The sequence below is a fragment of the Hemibagrus wyckioides genome, linkage group LG13 (genome assembly GCF_019097595.1).
Source record: "Hemibagrus wyckioides isolate EC202008001 linkage group LG13, SWU_Hwy_1.0, whole genome shotgun sequence".
In the NCBI taxonomy this organism is placed as follows: domain Eukaryota; kingdom Metazoa; phylum Chordata; class Actinopteri; order Siluriformes; family Bagridae; genus Hemibagrus; species Hemibagrus wyckioides.
In genome coordinates, this window is record NC_080722.1 from 17,592,621 (window position 1) to 17,619,327 (window position 26,707).

A 26,707-nucleotide genomic window follows, 5' to 3' on the forward strand; every position below is an offset into this window, starting at 1 on the left:
TGCCAGAATTCATTCTATATCATTGTACCAGAGTTAACACAACAGAGATTTATGATTGGTATCTGATTCTGCAATTTTCACAATTATAATTATTAGGATCGTGTGACAAAAAATTGTAAAATTATAACCTGGAAAATGATACTATATTTTTGTGTTGGAACTGAAAGTGATGTTCTTGGAGACAGAAAGGTGAGACGTGAATAGGAAAAGCAGGCATAATAAATTATAATAAAGGTTTATCACCAGCTTTTGATAGTGGAGATACCATAGTCTACAGAGATAAGTGAGAGACTCGTGCAAGGCTGCTTCGGTCAATGTAGACTGTGGTGAAGATCACAGGCTTTTTTGGGGTCGTGTCGTGACTCATCAGGCGGTGTTCAGCATAGGGCTTGAGTGGCTTCATGTACGCAGTGAAACAGTGAAACTGACTGTCTTTTTTTTGCTCGTCTGCTTTTAAGGCTGTTGCAAGAGTGAAACAGGGTTAAACACGTAAAGAGATCTAGATTCAGAAAGTGACTCATGAAAAAGTTAAGATTTAATTATGCATAGCATGTATATTAATGCATGTATCAATGCATGTAGCATGTATATGAATGCAATACAAATAAAACATAATTCATCTGATCGTGCTAAAATCTTCAGATTAACAGGAGTTACATATATGAGAAAATGTGGTTATATGACACTAAGTGAACAAATAGTAAGTGGATCTGAACATTTGGAAAGGCACACTTCAGAGTTGGGCTTGGGAAAAGTAAAACAGCCAACAGCTCCATCCAGTGGTATAAACACATCCAGAAAAAGAAGGTTACCATGTATTCATTACTTAGGTTTTCTACAAGTATCTATAATTCTAATAACTGTAAATTTGATTAAATGTTATTTAAATCTCAGGACATAACACATAAACACATCTCAGGGAAAATAAATAAAATATGAAAAACCTCCCATTTCCATAAGATTTCCATTACACAACAAAATAACAGAAAGAAAGAGAGAAAGAAAGAAAGAAAGAATAACTTTGTTCTCTGAATGTAAAATGTGAAAGATTATCCTAATATTCATGCTTGAATGGAACGGCATTAATGTACAGATATCTTTATCTTTGTTGCTTGTAGGTCACAATGAACTTCCAGGTCTCCACCATGTGGTTCAATTCGATCTCATCTGGGAAGGCTTCCTCCACATCTAGGGGAACATCAAGATTTTTGCGCTCCATATAGGAGGCCAGGGTTTCTTTGACGCTGATGAAGAAGAAAGAATGAATTTAGCAAACATCCAATACAATTTGGTAGCTGATCTACTTGACTACTAGAGTCAGTTCATGTTCTCACCTCCAGGAAGGTTTGTAGGTGTTAGTTGCTCTCTGGCTTTTCAGGTTCAGCAACATAAATTCATGCATTTCAAGAAGCCAGACATCCACAGAGCTCTTAGTCACAAAATTGATCAGTAGCTTTTCCTCATTTTCCCTTAGTGCGTGCTGATACTCTGCTGGAATTCCTAAGAATGGATCCTGAGTAGAGGAGTAGAAAATAAATGAATAAAGATATTCATGAATCTGATGTGAAGGTATTACATTATCTTGCTTTATGGATAAAAAACATTATTCTTTACCCTCTTTAGGCGAAGCATATGTTCAGACTTGAGTGAAGTAAGGAGCTGCCATACAGCCACACAGTGCTTCAGACTACATCTACCCAGAGTCTTCACATCATATAATGGAAAAAACACAGTAGATCAGATAAAACACTGTACTGATAAGAATTATGGATTTCTTATCACACCTTTTATTATATTATATATACCTTTTATTTTATTATATATTAAGTTCAGTTTTATGTTAAAATCTTTATCTCTATAACCACTGACTGACCTTAAGGATATGAGGAGCAGTCTGGTTCCCCATGTGTAGTCTTGTTTCCAGGTACTCCTCCAGAGGCATGTGCTCAACTCCTCCAGTCATAGCCAGGAAGCCCAGAGCAACCTCCACGGCTGAAAGAGTCTCACAGACATCACTGAGAGACTGTAGCTCAGATATCAGTCCAGAGGAACTCAAAGAGGTCAGGGGTTCCTGACAAATGCACATAAAAGCTCTAATATTAGTGCCTTTATTTGCATAGAAATGGTGTTGAACTTCTACATACTTCGAACAATCCATTTAAGGCTGCCAGCAGGAGTTAAGTAGATAAATTCCCTTTTAGAGTTGTTGGATTTTAATCATCTTTATACTTTTAATAGCAAATTATGTTTATATGCAGAATATGCTGATGAATGTTCAACATCTCTTACATGCTGTTGAGGATCATTGTTGTAAAGTGATTTGAATTGAAATCCATGTGTGTTTCTTACCTGAGACACTTTTTCTCTTATCTCTTTTAATATATGCTCATAATTGCGTTCTTGTCTGCTGACCAGAGTAGGAATTCCCTGAAATAAAATGACAAAATTCAGTAAAAATTACAATATATTACAATCTGATATGGATGTTTTTCTTATCCTTCACAGTGTAGGATATTACTATCATATTAATAAAACAACATATTACAATATATTATCATATATCATATACAGTGGTTTGCAACGAACTGGATTGCAACGAATATCGGATAATGAGTTTTCATTTAAGGGGGGCTCAGCCCCCAGTAAGGGTATAATAGTAAAACATAAAAAATAAAAAAATAAATAAAATAAAATAAACGTTTGACTAACAGGGAGTACTGAACAAGCTAAATACGAGACTTCCTGATCTCACACACACACACACACACACTTATCCTCTAGCCCTCGCTCTGCGACGCTGCGGTCTGCGGATTGAAGAATGCACTGAAAGACGGGGAGGAGCCGAAGTCTGCCGCCGTTTTCATAAGAAATTTAAAAGGGGCTGAGGCGATCACGAATTTGTGTACAGTTTATGGAGAATCACAGAATTTTTTGGGGGGGTTAAGTAGAAATGTTAAAGCTCCCCTAAAAATGGCCTAGACAATAGAGATGAAGCAGTTTACACGGGTCGTCTGTTCTGAAAGCATCATCTGTGATTGCTTGTGTTATAACCCCACGCTATCTGTTCACTAGCCATGTCTCCGAAAAAGGGTAAATCAGGCATCAGTGTTGCCAAGAGGAAAGTTGTGAGATCAACCATCGAGTTGAAACAGATTAATTTGTTTTACATTATTTCCAATGGGGAAAAATAATTTGGTTTTCGACCAGACTTTTGGAACGAATTAGGGTCGAACACAGAGGTACCACTGTATATCATATCATAGTGTGCAAACATGCAAAGGATTCAAATAGGGTTTTATCACTCGTTATTGCTGTTCACTTACAGTCAGCGTGATCTGGGGTTTGCCTTGTAAGAAGCGGGTGAAGACTTGTTGCTGGATCTTGTGTAGGTCGTATTCAGACAGTGTCTCCTGTCCACGCTCCATGCTGTATTGGCAGTTAGACAGCACCAGGGGGAGCAAGTCTCTGTCCACCTCATACCGGATCACATGCAGGTCACTTAGTTCTGCAAGGCTTACCATGTAGCTATGCAAGAGGACAACCAAAGATCATCCATGTTTAATGATTCAAAATATAAAATCCTATTAAAATCCTAATACAGTATACAGTACCTGTTATTTTCCCCTGTGTGTTGGCTGGCTGCACTGACCAGCTGGTTATGCAGAGAGACCAAGTAGCTGAGCAGTGCAGTAGCACACAGCCCAGCTCCCTGCCTCCGAGGAATCAGCACTTGCAACTCGCTACTCTCATCAAGATCCGCATTGCAATAATCTCCAGGTACATTCACCTCATCTACACAGACACACAAGAGCCAGAACTTGACTATATATATATAAAACTCTAAACAGTAGAAGTCTTAAACTGTACTTGTTATTGTGAGGGTAAGGATGCTCAGAGGATGCTGTTGTTCTCTAAATAGTAGACATCACACACTCACAGTTGGCCAAGGAGGTCCGCAGCTGATTCCATGAAGTCAGGAAAATATGAATGCGCTTCTTGTACCAGCTCCGGGCAGATGCTAGCAAAGTACAAAATGTTATGTTGTTTAGCCAAATTACAAGAAGAAGAAGAAGAAGAAGAAGAAGAAGAATTACCAGATGGCTGTTTCTCAATAAAATCCTCGATTGTTCCACAGATCAACTCAGGCACATTCTGAAACTTTTTAACTAGGTTCCTCTGCAAAGCCAATATGTCTGGAAGGAAGCTGACCAGCCGGAATTCAGGCTCCTTCACAGTACAACAGAAAAGACAGTCTTATTGCAACATCACAACTTAGTCATTAAAACTACAGCTTATTTCCACACACAAGACATAGAAATGGGATAAAGAAGCACTGAAATGAAGACGCAAATAACCTTCTGTAGAAACCTCCAGAGTAGAGGAAAGTGATCTTTGCCATCATTCTGCTCAACAATGTGTGTGAGGCTAAGCAGAGACCCTTTTTCCCTGCAGCTCCATACAGAAGAGCTGTGAAGTACAGACTGCTGGGGCAGGGAGGGCAGGAACGTCCGTGGGTCTCTGTACATCAGCTTCAGGATGGGATCAGACGACACACGGGCATCTTCCCTCATGGTTTCATTCACCTTTTTAAGCTTACGTTCCAGCTTCTATAATCCAGCATGAGAAAAGTCTTAGGGACTCAGCTTTCATGACCAAAATGTAAATGCAAAAAATTAAGCATTGTGGTGATAGTAAGCATTGTGAGATTGTGGTGTGAGTGGCATTTTCATCACCAGTGCAGGAAGGTGTAAGCATGTTTTTTTTTGTATTAACTAATTCATATTAGCTGCTCTATGCTCTATAATAGCAATTAGTTTTGTTAGCCATTATGCTATATATTTAGTTCCATGTACAGTGGAACTTAGTAGCCAACTGAGTTGTTTGTTTTAATTGTTGCAGACAAAATAATTTAATCTGTTATATTTAGCAGTAGTTATATTTTTACTAAAACAGGATGTTATTTGCTTGTAGTCAGGAAAATTCTGCCCCTGTGTCTGCATTCCAACAGATGATAAAATGTTATCCACCCTTCTTGTGCCACTTCAGCCACACCATTTAGATGATTTCTTTATGCTCTAGAAATTCCTAATGGGTAAAAATGGAAAATTGGCCTATTTTTAAACCAAATTAGCAACATGTCATTTTTATCTCATTAATATACATTTGCAACTGCATGACAATACATCAAAAATATACTCATTGGCTAAGACTTGATAGTACTTCTGTAAGTCTTTCTGGCTAAGGGCATCTGCCAAATGATGTAAATGTAAATCAAAGCCTAAAACCATTATATATTTCTTCCTAAATGGACCAATGTAACATCCTAGTGTTGTGTAGTACATCAGTGCTTGCCTTCAATTTGGGATTAATGACATTATGAGCCAACGTTATCTCCCAGGCATTCCTGGCTTCCTTGGTTGAGAGGAGGTTATCATAGCCAGCAGGCCCTACAAAGGATCATTATTTTCAACAGGTTACTTAAGAAACTAAGCACTTGTTGCAAACATCCTCTTATATAACAAGTCTTACATTGAACATTCTGAGGAGGCTCCAGGGCCCAGCTGAGCATCAAGTGTACAGAAGTGACTGTGTCATCAACTCCTTTCCCCAGAGCTCTGCCTAGATGTTCCAAATCCTTCATCAGATGCCTCATCAAAAACTCATAGGGATCCTGTACTTGAGGTCGGATGATCTGTGCGATATACTGGGAAATGTATGCAGTTGTGTTTTAGTGTAAAGGAATTGTGAATTTATGAAATTAGCTTTAATTATTGTAGTGCATTAGTAAACATACCTGAGGCTGTTCTGATGCTCCAAGCAGCATGGCCAGATGGGTCATCATTCTGACCAATGTAAAGGGAGTCAGAGACAAACTTTTTGTATCAAGAGCATTTGGGTTATCTCTTCTCTGTGGATCTCCCAGAATGTGGCCTGTCTGTGTCCGATCCCCTCTAAAAAACACATGCTGAGTTACTCTAGGTATTTTAATCTTTCATTTGAACTAAAATCTCATGGTTTTATTTCACATTTATACCATAAAAAATATGTCTTAATTTATTAGATGACTCACTCTTTACGCATTTTATTGAAACCTTGCACGGGTTGATGACTGATTCCTCCCACAGTTTCTCCACACTCCAAACATCTCCCCAGCCGAGTGGGTCTGCCACACTGCAGAAGACAGCAGTGATCAATCTCCTTTTATCTTAAATTCATCATTACAGTCTAAAACATCAAATTAGTTAAAAAGCAGTTGAATCTTAGGCAGATGCAAGTTCATATACATTTGACTCTATTGAATTATATGCATGCCTGTTTGTCATATGTTATTATTTCATTTTAGTTCCTGGACAGCCTTTGGACACAAAAAAGAGGTTGTGTCAGTTTATCTATTTGACATAACAGTAACACAAATGTCCATATGGCAAGCTATTTTTTTCATTTATAGCTTGAATTTATAATGACTCTATTTGAACTCAGATTTCCCCCAAAAATTCTGAGACAATTTTTACAAAAATAATAGCTTAAATAAATATGATTACAATTGTATAGATCATAGTGGCTTCAAAAAATACAATTTTGGTGCAAAAGAAAGAATGACAGTTACCTTGTCAACAACACATGGGTGGCCATTGGGACAGGCTGTAAGAGGGAACAAATAAACAGTATAAAATCATATAATCATATAAAGACTTAAAATTCAACTTAAAATTCAACCTAACTGCAAGCTAGGAGAAGATGTTGCACTGGTGAAACCAGTGAAATTGTGTTAGATTAATTTAAAAAAGTGATTACTAATAAGCAAAATTCTTTGTTCAACTTACTATACCAGGTGAAACCTAGAACCTTTTGTGCTGTTGCCAGCATGTCTTCAGGCATTGTGGGTATAAACGCCATCTGTACAAAATGAGAAAGAGCAACATATAGATACTTATATTGTTGAGGGCAGATGACTCAAAATTCATATTTAGTATAGTTTAGGGTAGTTATGTTGCAAGGGAAACAGGATCACAAGTACCCGCATTGTATCGGGGGAAAAAGACAGTTGTCTAAGGGGAGCCATCACTCCCTCAGTCCCACACAATAGCACAGCCTTCAGATGGATGCACAGTTCTGTGAGGGTGAGTTTTGTGTTTGACTGATGCCTGTCAACACTTAGCTCGCCCAGTCTGTTGTTTATCAGAGTTTCAGCAAACACCTTCATCTCTGGCGTGAAATATTGCAAGCCATGGATGTAATCCTCAAGAGCCTGGCGCTGCTGCAAAACAATAAAACAAAAATACTTGTAATACCGATACATGGAATATAGCTGTTGTGAATGTGGTAGATTTTCTGCTGATTACATGATTTACAAATTAAACACAAAATCCTCAAACCTCTGGTTTGGGATGGGCGACTGGGTTGGCTGCTTGAAATAGACTGGTAACTTCTTGGAAAAGGGCCAGAAGGATATAGAAGGCCTTTCTTTTTGGAGTACAAGTACATGTCTGTAAACAAATGATATAGTACAGAGTATATAAAATCAGAGCCAATGAATCAAAACTTTAAACAAATAAAAACAACCAAACAAAAAAAACAACCAAACAAAAAAAAATACCTTGACCGCTTCATCTATGCTCTGTGTGCTACTCTCAATTACAGCCTTCGCAACTGCCTCACGTACAGATTTATATTCTTTACTATAAATAAGGTACTGGTCCACATGGCCCGTATGCTCTTCCTAAAACACACAGGGTTTTCAGTATATTAGATAATTAAGCATTAACCTAAAAATCAGAACTTGCTTAGTAATTCCCACATAAACATTATTTACTTACCTGTTGTATAAGTTCTTGTGGGAAAAGCCACTGGAACTTAGTTTCCTTTTCCATTCCCCGAGCAGCTTCAATTCCCTTCAGGCTGCAAATCTTTCTGATCAGATACACTCTGTACCAGTCATTCCTACTCTTTTTACAAAGCTCTATCACTATGTCCAAGAACTCCTCCTGATGTTTCTCCATGCTCCCTAACAAAGACATAGAGTGCTACAGGTGATACCCATGCATAGCAGCCATCAACTTCTACAACCATCATTACATTCTCCATTTAACAGGTTCCTAATAGTATAGTACTGTACATCATGATAAATATAAACCAGGTTTAGTTTTGTAGAACTAACTGCTACCTGGTAACATGGTGAGTAGCTGAGCACCCATGTCCAAGCATATACGCAGTCTTGCAATCTGCTTCAGGCTCTCTATGGAGATCTCTTCTGTGGCCATTCCACTTGTGTGCAAAACATACTGCAGGACATCTCTTCCCTCTTGCAGGTATGCCCTCTGCTTATTCATGCAGCACAACTGCTTTTTCTCAAATATAGAATCCTAAAAAATAGATTTTACATATAACAAAATAAAACTTGTAAAAGGAAAATAATCAATTTTATGTCAATTATGAAATGATTAATTACTAAAGTGTTTCATTCCTCTTATACCATATTACAAGTACAATTTTAGATTTATTAATGAATCACACATACAGTTAAACTTATAATATATGTGATGTTAAATGTACATGATTCCGGTTAGTTTTGTTGTTTCCTCAAATTTCATAGACGATAATAAAATAATGCAGAAGATTTAACAAGAAACTGCAAAACGCAACATTCCACATTCTTAGACTCATCATACAATGGAAAAATTAAAGGAAAAACTTTATCTCTGACTGTTTTTTTTAAATAACAAAATGTTTAAAAAAGTTTTTTCTTATTAGACTTAGTAGGAGCATGCACTATATTATATAGAGCTGCTGTTACAGAAAATTACTCAACATCTTCTGACCAGCAGCACTGTGGTGTCCATCTAATTGCATGTTTGTTTGTGACCAGTGTTCTTACCTCAAAGCAATTGATGTACAAAGCATACAGTTCGGTTTTATCAGAGCCATCCAGAATTTTGCTCTGCAGAATATTCGCCAGGTGCTGTTCGAGGTATTCTTTTACTTCATCAAAACTGAGAAAATGTGACACATATATATTAACTTTATGCAGCAATATCTAAAATGTTTTTGGTAAATTATTGCAATGAGCAGCTGGCTAACATATAATCACTGAGCAAGAAGCATTCGGTAATTCATACATATCCGAACATACCTGTATTTGAGGAGGAGTTTAAGCACCATAGATCTTATAACAGGATTTCTGTCCACGCAATCATTGAATGGTGAGAGAGCTTTGGTATGGATATGACTGTGTGCTGATAGAGAGGACAGGAAATACATCTTACTACCATTGGCAGTAACATATATTACTGTATGTCCTATTGTACATATATGTATATGTGTGTTTATTTACAACAGTCATACAGTGTAGCTTACCTTGAGATAAGGAATCTGGCTTTGCCTCAACCATGAGGAAGGACAATAGGTGCAGAATGACACCTCTGGATGGAGGAGAATTATCCTTAAAACAAACTGTGGACACTACCTCTATAAAAAAGGCATTGCACCGCTGTCTGAACTGGGCGTTTAATTTGAGACCAGCTCTGAAAAATCATCATACACAGATAATTACATGTAATAGATCTGATAATGTCTGAGCACAAATAAATATATAATTGGAACTAACTTATTTAAAACTACTGTTGTTTTAAGCCATGAGTGTAGAAACAGAGACCTACCGAACATCCTCAGAGACCTTCTGCTCAAAGTCGTCTGGCACAGGTTGTGTACACAGAGCACAGAACATCTGGCCTGGAATAAGCCACCGTCTGATGCAAGGCTGGCAGAAGATATGATTGCATGGCAGTTCCACAGGGTCTTGAGGTTCTACCCTACATATGGGGCACGTCTGGTGGCCAAACCTTTGTTGGACAGGGATTAAATGCATTAAAATAAGACTTAAAAAAGAGACTGAAAATGACAGGTCAGAGGAGCATCAGTGGACATCTTACCTGAATATGAGATCAGTCGCTGCTTCCTTACAGGATCTGAGTATGTCAATCACACCCACAAAGGTTTTCTCCAATTTCATGTCTGAACTTTTCTCAAGCACCTGTGACAAAAAATGAGAAGTAAAAACAGTGACTTAAACATTACTTACTCACATTACTTACTTATGTATTTTACATTACAATTAGTAAGTGATAATTTGTATAGAATATCTTTGCATGTGTAGAACCAGCTAAACAGTTACTGCCTGTACGTCATCATAGATGCTACAGACAGTCTGGGAGTTGACAATGCTGCTACTGGTTTAAGTAACACACAAAACTGATTTGTCTTTTCGTCAGATTTTGCAGTAATAAATAGATGTTGCTATATTGTTATAATAATTTATAAGGATCATGTTTTCATATTACTGAGTAAGAAATGTTTTGCTGGATATGTGTGTGTTCTGCTGATAAACAAGTATAGATCCTCACCTTCCCTAGGTTTCGAGCGCCCTCCATAACCAGCGATTTTAGCCTATCGTCTTCAGCCTCAATATCCAACAGTACATGCTCCACAAACAGAGCCAGGGTGAAGATACGTCTCCATCGATTTCTGGCACACACATTATAGGTATAATAAGTGCAAGTAGTGTAAGAAGAAATTGGAAATATTGATGACTGTACTACTAGTTATAACGCACAATGTTTTATAAAAATAAAAGAACATTGTTATAGTAATAATGAAATTTAGTTAACTTTAATAATAATAATAATAATAATAATAACAGAAATCATCCAAACAACACTGTGCTGAAGAAACTATATAATGAATCATCACTAATGACTAGATGAAAAATTATCACTAGAGAACAAAGCAGTTGCAAATTGGAAGTGATTGTCCTGTTGAAACTTACTGGATAAGCTTCACCATTTCACGACTCCTCTCGCCGTACTGCTTAAGGCTCTGTTCTGAACACACCACTTCAATAGGGACTTGAAGTTTCATCACCTGCTTCAGCCAGTGTTTCTGGAGGTCCTGGGTCAATTCCTGGAACTCAATGTGCTCCAAACACGCAAGAGCACCAAACACATCTAAAACCTTTAAAAAAAATAGTACATATATTTTAAAATAATATATAGCCTGGAAGAAATATCAATTCATATTATATGTCATTATAATGCCAACAGGAAACATAATACACAAAATTATCTATTGTTACAGACACTGTTATATGTTAGTAAATAAAAGAACAACTAATTATCATCTACACAGTATAATGATATTACAGTAAAGAATAAACCATGACAGAGGTCTTATTGAGAAAGTTGAAACTAGATACTAGACAATACCATTTCAGTTGTTTGCATCACATGCGGATTTCCTTGTAAAGACAGGACCACTTGAGGCAGGATGGATATCATCCTGGAGAAATTCTGCAGTCGTTTCTGGAACTCGTGATAAGCGGAGTGGACCAGTGGCAAGGAGAGTTCATTTTCCACTGAGCTGCCTCGCCTCCTGCACAGCTCATGCACACAGCTTGTCATGGCTGCACACAGCAACTAGAAGAGCCAATTATAAAGTCACTATATAATATAATATAGTTTATATAAGAACAGTTTAACCTTACAGAATGTGTTATTAACATCTATTAAAAATAATAAAACCTAAACACTGAATAAGCTTACTTGTTGTTCACCAACAGATGACACTTTCATCGTTAAAGCAACAAAATCTTGAAGATATCTTTGGAAAAATTCTTTCTGCATTTTTTTGTCCACACTTTCAAAATATTCGCCTAGAACAGTTCGCTTGAAGACCTCCTCAAACTGCTTGTGGGATTGATCTATGGGGAGGGAAAAATCTCTGTTTATAATATTGTTAATCACTTAATTAGGAACACATCCACATTTGCTCATGGAATTATCCAATCAGCCAAACAAGTGGCAGCAGTGCACAGATTTTAGGCATTGTGTTTTCAGCATTCAATAACTTTAAGATATGATACATATGAAAAGACAGTCACCCTCTTTCTGTAAGGTGTGCTCCCAGAGGTCATCTAACAGATCTTTAATCCTCCAGCTAAAGGGCATAGTGCAGGACATAGTTCTTCCTCCGGACATATGGCTTTGGATCTGGATGGTCTGTGGCTCAGAGCTATGCACAAACATTTAACCTTTTTGTAAATTCATGGCAGTGATAACAAGATGTACAGCACTGATTTGGTAGTTTAATTAACATACATTTATACAACACAGTGAATAATTAAGGTGACTTACATTTGCCTAGTTTGGATGTATGGTATATCCAGCACTGCTTTGTTGTCAAAAATGAGAAGCCATAGATTTTTTACTTCATCCTCGCTGTTTGTGTCAAGCAGAAGGTCCAGATTGCAGTTACGGTCGATGACAGAAATCAGCTGTGCCAGGAAAGGAATGATCACTGCCTGTACTCTGCGCCACAGGGTGTGTCTATCAACAAATATTCACAAAAAAAGCATTAAAATTAAAACAGTACTGTACATTAAACGTGTAATCACAAATAAAACAGTTGCTCTATAAGTAAAATGTGACATTCATAAAAACATTCTGTTCCTCAACAGTGTGTGCTTACTTAAAGGTTCCTCCCTCTTGTAGAGCATCAATATTTAATGCTTCCCTGGACACCCAGTTTTTCGGCATATCAGCATTCTCCTCACGAATTTTCAACAAGAGATGAAGACGCGTTTTCAATATCTCCATGAACATAACTATTACATAGGAGAAAACATTCTTTATTAAAATGATGAAATTCCTCACCAATATGCAACAGAAAACCAGCTAAAAAAAAGAAAAGACAAACCATTCAGTTGGTCGCTGTTGTCTAAGAGTATAAGCAAAATGTCCACCCTTCTTGTGCTAAGAGTTCCTCCATCTTCAACATCCCTTAGCATGCCCACAGAACTCTGGATACAACTGCGCAGCAGTGCTGTTGTATCAAACACTTTCTCCAATGTCTAAAATACAATTAGTGATGATATAGCCTTGATTATGGCTTAAACAAATAATGAATACTATTTATTACAATGATGCTCTACTTACTGAATCATCAGAATGTTCTTCTGTAAGAACAAAACAGCAACAAATACAACAATTAAAGATTGAAGAATCTTTTTAAAAAAAAATTAAAGAAACTTTCATATTCAAATTATGATTCTGAACATTTCTATGGAATAATACCAGAAGTTTCGTTTGTAGTTTCCTCAAAGAGCTCACAAATAGATACATTTCTCAGATTCCGGACATCTGATACAATCTCTTGAGAACTTCTGAGGTCATCAATGTGAACTGACATCCAATGCCCTATAAAAAAAGATGGGTATAATTTGATTTGATATAATACACTCACAAAAGTGTCCATATTTATATATGCATCAGATATATCTACTTTGTTAATCTACAATTTTAGCAGCTCTGACAGCTTTAGCTACAAGGCAGCTCACTTGTTTATATTTACATACTTTATAATATGTTTTAATTAAACCAAGGAGTTCAGTTTGAGACCAAAGAACCACTGTCGACTGAATATTTTGACTGCTTGTCTATTCTCATTGTGGTGTTTAAAAGTGTTCCACTGATGGAGAGAGGAAGGTTTAAAAACTATGCAAATTAAAGTCTATTGAGATTATTAACGTAATAATGTGAGCACTGAGTAAATGTTTCAACATGTTTAATAGTAAATATTAGGTAAAAATAAATTAACCTCCATGAAATCCAGTGTAGAAGGTTCCACCCTCCATTCTTGGTAGTTTGATGATGAAATACACAAACACCCTGCATTCATCTACTTGTTTAGATCGGATGATTTCATTCATGGATGAGTACCTGCATGGAAACCCAATAGTTTTTTACAATTAAACATATTAATCTCTCTGTGTAGTATATGGTAATCAGTATATGTCAGGCAATATACCACATACCTGGCAGATGCAAGAAGATTTGCACTTGCTGAATCATCCCCAAAATCCATTTGAACTAGAAGAATCTTATCTGTACACTGTGTGTCTAGGAACTGCCTGAAAAGACCATTCCAAAACAAAGAACACCAATAAAAAATAATATTTTTTTTCTTTTTGGTATCTAACCATAGTGGGTAATATTATCCATAGTGAGTGGAAATAGCTGAGGGACAAATTTATACCTTATTTTTTTGAGGAAGGAAAATTCTGTCTCAAACTGTCGCAGTGACAGGAGATCAATGTTGTTAATCCCTGTTTTCTGCTTAAGCTGCTTAATATCTGCAGCAGTCAACAACCTTGAAAAAGTTGTAACCTTCACAAAGCACATAAAACAATAGTGAATATTCTTCACTAAAACCCATTTTTAAATAAAATAAAATATAGCACATGGAAAAAATGGAAAATCCTACCTCTGTAAAAATGTATTGGCTCCAATGTCCCTTTGGGATATGAAAGGCAATGAATTCTGCAAGAGAGTGGTGTTTCTGTTCCTTAAAGTATGTACTGAACAGTTGCTCTGTCTCTGCATCTGGCAAATCGGTATACTCCAACCGTACCACAGAATCTGGGGTGGCACAGTTCAGTAACACATGCTTGGCTTCATTTAACAGTAGGTTTTGGACGTCCGCATCCTCAGTTTCATCTCTCAGTTTCTCCACTACTTGTAGTATCACAGAGGAACAAGTATCCGAATGGTAACCAATGAAAACATCTTGAGGCAAGTATTTGTGTGAACTGGAATGCTGACTTTTTGAAGCCACAAATCGTTCGACCCAGCTCTGTAGTTGAGTGACAGTTTCTTTCTTACTATTCATTAGGACACTGTTGAGGTCAAGGTAGTGTTTTTCGAGTCTGTTAATTAATGGAATGGGGAATTGTTTGTAGACCACGTCTTTCTCCTCAATGACAATAAGTCGGAAGTTTTCGTGCACTCTGCACTTTACACGGTGTGTCCCAAGACCAAGATCAACATATTTCTGACCACCCAGGAAAACATAGTACTGGTTTAATGCATCATAGAGACTTTCGTAAAGATTTTGAAGGTTCAAAAGCACAACAGTCTGGCCAGTTTCCATGCAGATCTTCACACGGTTGATATTCTTACAGACTTGTGTGTACTCCTGATCTTTAGGAAAGCTTGAACCAAAGATGATCTCTGGAAGATTGTTATCCATGAAGATATTTTGCTGAAGAATTTGAAGGCCTGCAAAGTTCTTGGTTAGTATAAGAAGGTAGCGACAGTCCTCATTCTGAGCTTTGCCAGTGATGTTTTGCCTTACCAAATTGATAGTACTGAGATTGTCCATGCAAGGTTTTATGTGAAGCTTTTTGGCAAAGATTTTCAAAGCATCCACGTTATCTAAGCCACTGAAATTTCTCAAGACCGCATGAACAATTTGCTCTGCAGAAGGATTAGAATCTTTGGAAACACCATATAGCATCTTGATTAAGCTGTAGTAATCACGTAATCCAAAAAATCCTTTGTCTTGTGTGCTGCAGATTTTTAGGTAGGCAACTGCCAAAGGCTGGAAAAGATGCTTGATGTTTTCCAGAATGACTGGTTGCAAAGAACAAATTCCAGTGGCTGTTTCAATGAGTTCATTCTCATCTGGGTCCCCTCGGGAGACAAAGATTCCCCTATTCATTTTAGCTGGATCCAAAGCCCAGTTGGAGATGCCAATAAACCCAACCTTTTTATGGGGTAGTGGGTCATCATCAATGCAACCTTCTTCCAATAAGGGATGAAGGGTTTTGAGAGGCATTTTTGGGGAGTCTTCAGCTAGGCCTATCTCATCTAGCACAACAACAGAGACATACTCTTTTAGATTTTTCCCCTCTTGAAAACGAGCACACTGTTTAAATGTGTTAATGATTCCCTCTGCAGTTGAGTGTGGACTGCATTGGTAGGATGTTAGGTGAATCTGTTTTAATTTCCTGTACAGTTCAGAGTGTGCAGCTTGGCCTTGCATTGCATCTGCTACTAAGGTCTTTGCCAGAGACTTTGAGCTCCCAGGCTTACCAACTAAGAACAGTGGAATTCGCAGTTCAATGGACACCACCATCATGAACACATTTTCTTTCAATGCCTTATTTTTAGCAATTGTACCACCTAGGGGTACATCATGAAGAAGAAGGTCTTGTATTTGAGAGATTTCTTGCTTTACTTTCTGGGATTTGTTGTAGCTTGGAAAAAATTTGCAGAGTTTTGTCCAAAATTCCTTTTTCCGCTCCAAGCATGCATGATAGCACACTGCCACTGCCATCAACAGAGCCCATTCAACAGGATCTTTGTCATCTAAAGAGATTGTTTCACCAATACCACGCTTTGAGTGTTTTTGTTTCTTCTTCAAAAACTCTCCCAACTCTTCAAAAAACATTTTGGAATTGGTGTAGAACCATGCAAATACTCGCATGCAACGTTCAACATCTCTTAAACTGACAAAGCTACATTCATCTTTGCTCTTCCGCATGTAGCACTGCGATGCAGACAGGACATCAGTCATCAGCTTGATGTAGTCTTTATTAACTGAATTGTTTTCAACTACACTCTTAACAATTTGATGAATGTACATCTTTTCTGTGTTGTCATCAAGCTGCCCAAAGTCCCACACTAATGGAACCATACTTGGGGGCAATGCATGAACTCTATACACCAGCTGACGGAGAGGAATAGAGCCCAGTTTATCTTGTGTCTGATTAGCTTTCACAATGTATCCCAAACCTGCTCCTTCCAACCTTTCAATCATCTCATCTGAGTGTTTTCTGTAAGGATTGCAAGCTGCGATTACCTGTAGACCAATTTGGGGTTTAAGTTTTTGCCCTTGTACAGAATTGTCACAAAGCACTTCTTTCAGACAGCTGATTGCGTCAGTAGTATTGGCTTCATCAAAGAAAATTACTGAATCAAGGTCATGTTTCTCTTTATTCAAGGATGCAATGGTCTCAGCTTCTTGTACTTTTGTGTAAATGTTATCAGGAGTTGTTCCACCATGAACCTTTACCAATTTCATATTGTCTGCTGGGATTCCACTTCTTTGAAGCTCACACATGAATTTGATAAGTCTTGTCTTTCCACAACCAGTTTCCCCCATGATAATGACAGGAATGCCACATCTAAACCTCATGTGAATTGCCATCATCTTTAAAATATTGTCCATAGTGAGCTGGTAGGTCTCATCAGGATCTAATGCCCATTTAACACCAAGAACACTGCACAAATTCTCAATTTTGTCACTTCTCGGCAAGTCATCAAAATTAATGTTAAAAGGGACCTTGTTATGCTGGAGACCAGTATAGAGCATCTTTGTCATAATATTCTTTCTTATGACTCTGTTAGTCACTGGATCAAAGGCATCAACACCATTCTCATTATTTAACCTGAGGTGGAATCCTATGAAGGTCATGGTTTCATGGTCATCATTGAAAAAGATGTATGGATGGGGCTCTGTCTCCCATCTCTTCCTGATGCGAAATGGAGCCAGATCTTCCTCGTTAGCATCAGTTAGGTCTACTTGCTGTCTTCCGAGACTTTGATCCGAAATGTTTAATGATGGTGTCGCAAAGTCTTTGGCCATTAAAATCATGAAGTCAACCACAAATTTTCTGAAACCTCTCAGAGTGTCTCCAACTATGTCCATGTTGCAGAAAATAGATGTCTCACAATCTTGTAACTGAAGGTTAAGGAACCATGCAAAGTTCCTCAACTCTGCCCATGATGGATCAACAATTCCACAGTAAAAAAACAACATCTGAAGGCATTCTGTATGGGAACCTTCAACTCCACTGAAGGTGAAGTTGTCAAGGTCAATCCCTTCATGAAAGCGCTTCAAATACTGATAAGGCCTCTGATAAGCCTCACTTCTGAAATGCTCGTCATCCATAAGTGGATCTTCAAACTCAAAGCTAGGATCATCTGTTACTCTCATTTCCAGTTCCAAAACTTCTTTAGGTGGTCTGCATTGCACTTTAGGGAAAACTTCAGTGAATGCTGTCTTTGATTCCTGTGAATGAAAATATATTAATATCATAAAGGCGCTCCTATTTCAAAACAAAGTATTGAATAATTTTAATAATTAAGAAAAAAATAGTAAAAAAAAAACAAACAAAAAAAAACACTTACTGTTCTTGAAACAGATCTTCGAAATTCTGTGGTGTGTTCTAACATCTCAATGACATACAAGTGCTGGCTGCTACGTTTCCACATACGTCCTTCAGTATCCATTAGATAGCCAAGTACTAAGAGTTTAAATAAAAACTCATGCAATCCTTTTTGCACCTAAAAAAACAGAGCAATTAATCAAAATATTTACATGTAAATATTTTGCAACCATTCTTTCTGAGTTTCATAGAACTAAATGCTTACCGCTGTTGTAACATCAATATGAAAGATCACAAGTCCATTCTGGTTTTGTGTGTTAAGCAGTGAATGAAGGATAACACTTTCATTAACTACAGGCTCAGTTAAGCGAATGCACTTAAGATTTGAAGTTCCAGGTCTTTCGTATGCCTCAAGCCTTTCATAAAGCCTCTGAACATACAAGGATTTTCCTGAAATAACCAGCAAAATATTTGGATGTTTTTATTCAATTTTACAAAACTATATTAAACTAATGATGAACAATTTTACAGTTTTCTATTACTCACCAACTCCTGCTCGTTTTGATGACACAATTCCAACACATTGTCTGTCTTTGAATACAGTAGCTGCGCTAGACTGTTCTGCTGGCACTGTATAGTGTCTGCAAAGATACATTTGTAGTCTCTCTAAGGATTCTCTTGGCACTATGTGCAGCTTGTAATGACTAAATGCTGAAGGGATGTAAGCATGTTCTTGCTCCAAACTACAAATAATCACAAGTTTGTAATCCTTTCTTGATCCAGAATGAAGTTTGTGAAACAACTGCTCCACAGCATAACTGACTTCATAACTCAAGAGATCAGCATATAACAGGGTGTAGATCTTCTTGCTGATATTTCCAGCATCAAGGCAACGTCTTAGAAAAAGTTCCACATGCTCGCACGGAGTGGTTGAACTGCACAGTAGGACTTCATCGTATGATGGCAGTGGGGCATATTCGCTGGCAGAGTAAACACTGATACAAGTTGTCAGGATTTCTTCTTTAGGGCAAACTATGAGATTGGGACGACCCAACATCAGCCCTTTTGGCAACTCTCGCCTAATCATATTCTGTTCTTCATCTGGGTGTAAAGACATGAAATCTTCTTGGTCATCCTCTTCCTCATCATCCTCAAAATTCCACTTATTGTTCAGCCTCTCAAGAAGTTTCCCTAACCCTGAGATATCCAGTGTATCTGGCAGGAAGGTCTTCATATCTGTGATATACTTATCCCAAATGAAATCTAATTTACCTAATCCAAAATCTTTGTCAGAGACATCTTGCACACTTATATTTAAATCCTCCTCAGATTGTGAATCTTGAAATACAAGGTTCCATGTTTTCCACACAGTAGATGTAGAACACTTGGGGTTGATAAAAGACAGCATCATCAATGCACACTCATCTAAGTCTTCATTTAAATGTTTCAAAGACAGCTGTTCACAAAGATAGACAATTTGCTCAGCGGTGTAATAATTGAGGAAGTAGTTCTCAGACCTCTGTTTTTCCATAAACTTCCTCCAGTCACTTAGGTACCTTTCCATTTTTTTGCAAAGTTTGGGTAGTTGTTCAACAACATTACCATCTATTGCTATTTTTTCAGGAATGCTACTCAAATTAAAGGCTATACTAATATTTTGATTGGTGAGATGATCCAAGCAGTTGATTTTTGCTTCCCAGTGCCTGAATAAGGGGTTTCCAGCAGAAAGAAGCTCAAGAAATATCCCAGCTAGTCTCTGAACATGGTCAAAAACCTTAGGAACAAAGAGAAAATTTTATGGCATCAGAGGCAGCCAACAAGCAGCTCCTAGGCGTGACAAATATCTGACAAAGGCAAACATATATATAGATAGATAGATAGATAGATAGATAGATAGATAGATAGATAGATAGATAGATAGATAGATAGATAGATAGATATAGATATATAGATATAGATATAGATATATAGATATATATTTTTTACCTCAGTGAAATATTCAACCTCATTGTTGTGCTCCGCCTTCCCAGACATAAGCATGAGTTTGTTTTGTAGATCTCTAACATCTTCTAAAGAATAACAGCGTATCTCCTGTTCTTTTCCATGTCCCTCAGGAACATAAAGTTTTAGAGCAGTTTCCATGTTGATCTGTTAAAGAAAATGTATTTATGTATATATGTCCAAATATATTTATAATATTCCAAACACTGCATTTAATTAAACACTTTGTTAAAAGAAAAAAATGCAACCCAGTTAAAAGCAAATAAATGCATATTCATATTCACAAAGTAACATAAATATAAACCTTTTTCTGGTTTTGTGCAGTGATGGAATACACTCCTCTTTCATTTATGGCTGTGGCAAAAGAAAGGGAGGACAATTCCACCGAGCCATGACTCTCCTTCACTGACTTTAGCCAATCCAAGTGTCGAGCAGTATCTCTCTGTTTAGAAACAGTAGATGAAATGCATAAATTTCTTAAATCCAAACATATATGATGGTATTTACAATTCTATTCAATGACTGACCCATAAGCAAAGAAATCTCTGACTTTGTAGCATTTTATTGAATTTACTAACTTTATTATTATTGTTGACTGATTATTAACTTTTGAATTCAAAATACTTTTAAATTATATTGTGATGTACATGGTTTCACACTGATTTCATATTACTTTCATATTCCATAATATGTTAATAACATATTTATTAACTGAAAAAGTCAGATAATACTTAGAAACCAATGAAGGTATTGATTTACTACAAACACAGGCAGAGCACATATTTCCCATTACTGGCAACACAGGCAGAGCACATATTTCCCATTACCGGCAAAAGTAACCTAAAAAAAACAACCACATTGCATACCAGCTTTTTTGCAATGTTGCTGTCACTTTCCAGGGCTTTCCACAGTTTTTCTAGGGCTTTCTTAAAAGCATCAAAATCAGAATCAACATTTAGCCCATAAAGAATGGAAGAATATCCTTGCACGACATCATGAAAACAGGCCACGCGATCGACATCCATGGCATTCTCTCCAGCAGAGATTGTTGCAAGATCAACAAACACTATAAGCTGACTGATATCTGTGAATATCAAAGAGTTTTTAATAGTTAAAAAAATAGTACAAATTAGTACTAATCTAAAATTATTTAACAATTGAGTGATATCTGATATCTGAGCTCAGATGTAGTAAAAGGTGCAATTGCTGAACAAAAACCTTGAGATGTAAAAGTAAAAATCTACATTTAAGGCAAAAGACAATAGAAAGGAAAGCTAAGTGAATATGTTTTAGCCAAGTAAATGGATTACTTTAAGTTTCATATTTTTAATATAGAAACTTGAGTTCAATATCCAAAATGTATCATGATAGATTTAAAAAGACGGAGAAAAATTCCCATGATTTAATCAGCCTACGATTTTACAGTGTACATTATAAACCAGGGTGCAGATAACACATTCCAATTTGATAATATAAATAGATAAAAAATGACACTATCTGTTAGTACTGTCTGTTACAGTATAGTATAATGCACTACAGCCTGTTAGTACTGTCTGTTACAGTATATAGTATAATACACTACAGTCTGTTAGTACTGTCTGTTACAGTATATAGTATAATGTACTACAGTCTGTTAATACTGTTTGTTACAGTATAGTATAATGCACTACAACCTGTCAGTACTGTCTGTTACAATATAATATAATGCACTACAGTCTGTTAATACTGTCTGTTACAGTATAGTATAATGTACTACAGTCTGTTAATACTGTCTGTTACAGTGTAGTATAATGCACTACAACCTGTCAGTACTGTCTGTTACAGTATAGTATAATACACTACAGTCTGATAATACTGTCTGTTACAGTATATAGTATAATGTACTACAGTCTGTTAATACTGTCTGTTACAGTATATAGTATAATGTACTACAGTCTGTTAATACTGTCTGTTACAGTGTAGTATAATGCACTACAACCTGTCAGTACTGTCTGTTACAGTATAGTATAATACACTACAGTCTGATAATACTGTCTGTTACAGTATATAGTATAATGCACTATAGCCTGTTAGTACTGTCTGTTACAGTATAGTATAATGCACTACAGCCTGTCAGTACTGTCTGTTACAGTATAGTATAATACACTACAGTCTGATAATACTGTCTGTTACAGTATATAGTATAATGCACTATAGCCTGTTAGTACTGTCTGTTACAGTATAGTATAATGCACTACAGCCTGTTAGTACTGTCTGTTACAGTATATAGTATAATGCACTATAGCCTGTTAGTACTGTCTGTTACAGTATAGTATAATGCACTACAGCCTGTTAGTACTGTCTGTTACAGTATAGTATAATGCACTACAGTCTGTTAGTACTGTCTGTTACAGTATAAAGTATAATACACTACAGTCTGTTAGTACTGTCTGTTACAGTATATAGTATAATGCACTACAGCCTGTCAGTACTGTCTGTTACAGTATAGTATAATACACTACAGCCTGTTAGTACTGTCTGTTACAGTATACAGTATAATGCACTACAGCCTGTCAGTACTGTCTGTTAAAGTATAGTATAATACACTACAGTCTGATAATACTGTCTGTTACAGTATATAGTATAATGCAGTACAGCCTGTCAGTACTGTCTGTTACAGTATAGTATAATCCACTACAGCCTGTTAGTACTGTCTGTTACAGTATATAGTATAATACACTACAGTCTGTCAGTACTGTCTGTTACAGTATAGTATAATCCACTACAGTCTGTTAGTACTGTCTGTTACAGTATAGTATAATGCACTACAGCCTGTTAGTACTGTCTGTTACAGTATATAGTATAATACACTACAGTCTGTTAGTACTGTCTGTTACAGTATAATATAATGCAATACAGTCTGTTAGTACTGTCTGTTACAGTATATAGTATAATGCACTACAGCCTGTCAGTACTGTCTGTTACAGTATAGTATAATCCACTACAGCCTGTCAGTACTGTCTGTTACAGTATAGTTTAATGCACTACAGCCTGTTAGTACTGTCTGTTACAGTATAGTTTAATGCACTACAGCCTGTCAGTACTGTCTGTTACAGTATAGTTTAATGCACTACAGCCTGTTAGTACTGTCTGTTACAGTATAGTATAATGCACTACAGTCTGTTAGTACTGTCTGTTACAGCATAGTATAATACACTACAGTCTGTTAGTACTGTCTGTTACAGTATAGTATAATGCACTACAGCCTGTCAGTACTGTCTGTTACAGTATATAGTATAATGCACTACAGCCTGTCAGTACTGTCTGTTACAGTATATAGTATAATACACTATAGTCTGTTAGTACTGTCTGTTACAGTATATAGTATAATACACTACAGTCTGTTAGTACTGTCTGTTACAGTATAATATAATGCAATACAGTCTGTTAATACTGTCTGTTACAGTATATAGTATAATGCACTACAGATTGTCAGTACTGTCTGTTACAGTATAGTATAATTCACTACAGTCTGATAATACTGTCGGTTACAGTATATAGTATAATGCACTACAGCCTGTTAGTACTGTCTGTTACAGTATATAGTATAATACACTACAGTCTGTTAGTACTGTCTGTTACAGTATAATATAATGCAATACAGTCTGTTAGTACTGTCTGTTACAGTATATAGTATAATGCACTACAGCCTGTCAGTACTGTCTGTTACAGTATAGTATAATGCACTACAGCCTGTTAGTACTGTCTGTTACAGTATAGTTTAATGCACTATAGCCTGTTAGTACTGTCTGTTACAGTATAGTTTAATGCACTACAGTCTGTTAGTACTGTCTGTTACAGTATAGTATAATGTACTACAGTCTCTTAATACTGTCTGTTACAGTATAGTATAATGCACTACAACCTGTCAGTACTGTCTGTTACAGTATAATATAATGCACTACAGTCTGTTAGTACTGTCTGTTACAGTATATAGTATAATGTACTACAGCCTGTCAGTACTGTCTGTTACAGTATATAGTATAATGTACTACAGTCTGTTAATACTGTCTGTTACAGTATAGTATAATGCACTACAGCCTGTCAGTACTGTCTGTTACAGTATAGTATAATACACTACAGTCTGATAATACTGTCGGTTACAGTATATAGTATAATGCACTATAGCCTGTTAGTACTGTCTGTTACAGTATAGTATAATGCACTACAGCCTGTTAGTACTGTCTGTTACAGTATATAGTATAATACACTACAGTCTGTTAGTACTGTCTGTTACAGTATAATATAATGCAATACAGTCTGTCAGTACTGTCTGTTACAGTATAGTATAATGTACTACAGTCTGTTAATACTGTCTGTTACAGTATAGTATAATGCACTACAACCTGTCAGTACTGTCTGTTACAGTATAATATAATGCACTACAGTCTGTTAGTACTGTCTGTTACAGTATATAGTATAATGTACTACAGTCTGTTAATACTGTCTGTTACAGTATAGTATAATGCACTACAACCTGTCAGTACTGTCTGTTCCAGTATAATATAATGCACTACAGTCTGTTAATACTGTCTGTTACAGTATATAGTATAATGTACTACAGTCTGTTAATACTGTCTGTTACAGTATAGTATAATGCACTACAGCCTGTCAGTACTGTCTGTTACAGTATAGTATAATACACTACAGTCTGATAATACTGTCGGTTACAGTATATAGTATAATGCACTATAGCCTGTTAGTACTGTCTGTTACAGTATAGTATAATGCACTACAGCCTGTTAGTACTGTCTGTTACAGTATATAGTATAATACACTACAGTCTGTTAGTACTGTCTGTTACAGTATAATATAATGCAATACAGTCTGTCAGTACTGTCTGTTACAGTATAGTATAATGCACTACAGCCTGTCAGTACTGTCTGTTACAGTATAGTATAATACACTACAGTCTGATAATACTGTCGGTTACAGTACATAGTATAATGCACTATAGCCTGTTAGTACTGTCTGTTACAGTATAGTATAATGCACTATAGCCTGTTAGTACTGTCTGTTACAGTATAATATAATGCAATACAGTCTGTTAGTACTGTCTGTTACAGTATATAGTATAATGCACTACAGCCTGTCAGTACTTTCTGTTACAGTATAGTTTAATGCACTACAGCCTGTTAGTACTGTCTGTTACAGTATAGTTTAATGCACTATAGCCTGTTAGTACTGTCTGTTACAGTATAGTTTAATGCACTACAGCCTGTTAGTACTGTCTGTTACAGTATAGTATAATGCACTACAGTCTGTTAATACTGTCTGCAATAGTATAGTATAATGCACTACAGCCTGTTAGTACTGTCTGTTACAGTATAGTATAATGCACTACAGTCTGTTAGTACTGTCTGTTACAGTATAGTATAATGCACTACAGTCTGTTAATACTAACCATATTATATTTACAGATTAAACCTCAGGTTAAGAACTTACCTGGCAAGGCCTCTTTGACCCACATAGCAAAGTTTCTGCTACGGTAGAGCTCCTGAAGACACAGTCTGCGACTGTCTGTTATATCTGCCAATACTTTTTTGGCATTTATTAAGTTGTCATCAATCTGATTTAAGATTGTCTCCCTAAAGTCAGCTTTACTCTGAAAAACAGACAATATTTAAATTACATTTCACATCTGTATCTTTTACCCGTAAATTCAATATTTACATAATGTTCAGCATAAAGATTCTTTAATCAGAATTATATTACACATTAATAGATTTGCTTTGATAACTCACAACATCAAGCAGTTTGTTTAGTATTTTGAAGTCTCCTTCTGGGCATAGGGTTTCCTTGACATCCATGATTACTTGAGCTGATTCTGCTGCTAAGTGGAGTTCATGGTATTGTTGGATTTGATGGATTCTTTCCTTAATCCACCGCTTATTATCTCTAGGATTTATTTTGCACATGATTTCCAGATCTTTTCGAAGACCATTGTATTTGCCCTTATAGACCTCAAAGATGCTATCGACCATCTTGAAAGTTATAGAACCATTCATCAAGCTAGTGTATATATTTTGGTACTGAGTGTCGCAAGGCTGAAATATTTTTGCATAGATATCCTCCAGAGTGCATGGGACCATATCTCTAATTGGCTCTGTGTCATCACCATCATCCTCATCTTGCTCTGTCTGTGAGAGTGCTTTGGCTTGGTTCTCCCAGCACATGGAAAAGATGTAGCTGTCTTTCAAATCATGCAGGCGTTTTGCCATCTTTCTAGTAAGCTCGCACAGGTTGAAATATGTGACCATTCCAGTCACTTCTGAAGAATTCTCATCAAGCTGATGAACTTCCATGAATTCATCCAAGCACATTTGCTCCACATTCACTATGTGTTTCTTTTCAAGCTCCGCAATATCAACTGTGAATTATTGAAAAAAATGTTTTTCAAAATCCCACAGAAATTAATTGCATGCCTTCAAGCTATTATTATTATTATTATTATTATTATTATAGTTTCTATAGCATCATTTGTATAATTAATTTCAGAAGTAACTATAGAATAGTTGTATAGCTGAATAGTACTTATTCAAGGACTTGTCTGACAGATGCTCTTTTTAAATGGAATTTTATGAAGAGTCTCCAGTGTTAACAAAGTGTAACATTGGTTTAATGTCAGTATGACTGCCAGGGCTCTCAAAGGCACAAGTGTAAATG

The 26,707-nt window shown here is 36.5% G+C and overlaps 1 protein-coding gene across 3 annotated transcripts in view; it reads right to left on the reverse strand.

Annotated features, from left to right (window-relative positions):
• Positions 1-517: 517 nt before the first annotated feature.
• The window catches only part of LOC131363544 (E3 ubiquitin-protein ligase rnf213-alpha-like), a 37,964-nt gene continuing 11,774 nt past the window's right edge, over positions 518-26,707 (reverse strand). For all 3 annotated transcript variants that reach the window (XM_058406182.1, XM_058406181.1, XM_058406183.1), the window contains 48 exons: positions 25,786-26,411; positions 25,487-25,646; positions 20,869-21,086; positions 20,307-20,444; positions 19,988-20,149; positions 18,548-19,775; positions 18,267-18,451; positions 18,024-18,179; positions 14,314-17,904; positions 14,086-14,216; positions 13,865-13,960; positions 13,648-13,769; positions 13,125-13,247; positions 12,987-13,006; positions 12,748-12,901; positions 12,520-12,655; positions 12,186-12,377; positions 11,933-12,063; positions 11,595-11,752; positions 11,259-11,468; positions 10,823-11,007; positions 10,401-10,521; positions 9,930-10,030; positions 9,657-9,839; positions 9,355-9,521; positions 9,131-9,233; positions 8,876-8,990; positions 8,165-8,363; positions 7,818-8,005; positions 7,598-7,720; positions 7,377-7,487; positions 7,019-7,258; positions 6,825-6,897; positions 6,608-6,642; positions 6,071-6,171; positions 5,795-5,951; positions 5,530-5,704; positions 5,353-5,447; positions 4,356-4,607; positions 4,095-4,227; positions 3,938-4,018; positions 3,612-3,792; positions 3,324-3,525; positions 2,350-2,427; positions 1,874-2,071; positions 1,615-1,704; positions 1,335-1,513; positions 518-1,244 (listed from right to left, as the gene is read on the reverse strand). In XM_058406182.1, coding sequence (XP_058262165.1) covers positions 1,100-1,244; positions 1,335-1,513; positions 1,615-1,704; positions 1,874-2,071; positions 2,350-2,427; positions 3,324-3,525; positions 3,612-3,792; positions 3,938-4,018; positions 4,095-4,227; positions 4,356-4,607; positions 5,353-5,447; positions 5,530-5,704; positions 5,795-5,951; positions 6,071-6,171; positions 6,608-6,642; positions 6,825-6,897; positions 7,019-7,258; positions 7,377-7,487; positions 7,598-7,720; positions 7,818-8,005; positions 8,165-8,363; positions 8,876-8,990; positions 9,131-9,233; positions 9,355-9,521; positions 9,657-9,839; positions 9,930-10,030; positions 10,401-10,521; positions 10,823-11,007; positions 11,259-11,468; positions 11,595-11,752; positions 11,933-12,063; positions 12,186-12,377; positions 12,520-12,655; positions 12,748-12,901; positions 12,987-13,006; positions 13,125-13,247; positions 13,648-13,769; positions 13,865-13,960; positions 14,086-14,216; positions 14,314-17,904; positions 18,024-18,179; positions 18,267-18,451; positions 18,548-19,775; positions 19,988-20,149; positions 20,307-20,444; positions 20,869-21,086; positions 25,487-25,646; positions 25,786-26,411 — 11,948 coding nt within the window. In that variant the 3' untranslated portion in view covers positions 518-1,099. The remainder of the gene's footprint in view (positions 1,245-1,334; positions 1,514-1,614; positions 1,705-1,873; positions 2,072-2,349; positions 2,428-3,323; positions 3,526-3,611; positions 3,793-3,937; positions 4,019-4,094; positions 4,228-4,355; positions 4,608-5,352; positions 5,448-5,529; positions 5,705-5,794; positions 5,952-6,070; positions 6,172-6,607; positions 6,643-6,824; positions 6,898-7,018; positions 7,259-7,376; positions 7,488-7,597; positions 7,721-7,817; positions 8,006-8,164; positions 8,364-8,875; positions 8,991-9,130; positions 9,234-9,354; positions 9,522-9,656; positions 9,840-9,929; positions 10,031-10,400; positions 10,522-10,822; positions 11,008-11,258; positions 11,469-11,594; positions 11,753-11,932; positions 12,064-12,185; positions 12,378-12,519; positions 12,656-12,747; positions 12,902-12,986; positions 13,007-13,124; positions 13,248-13,647; positions 13,770-13,864; positions 13,961-14,085; positions 14,217-14,313; positions 17,905-18,023; positions 18,180-18,266; positions 18,452-18,547; positions 19,776-19,987; positions 20,150-20,306; positions 20,445-20,868; positions 21,087-25,486; positions 25,647-25,785; positions 26,412-26,707) is intronic.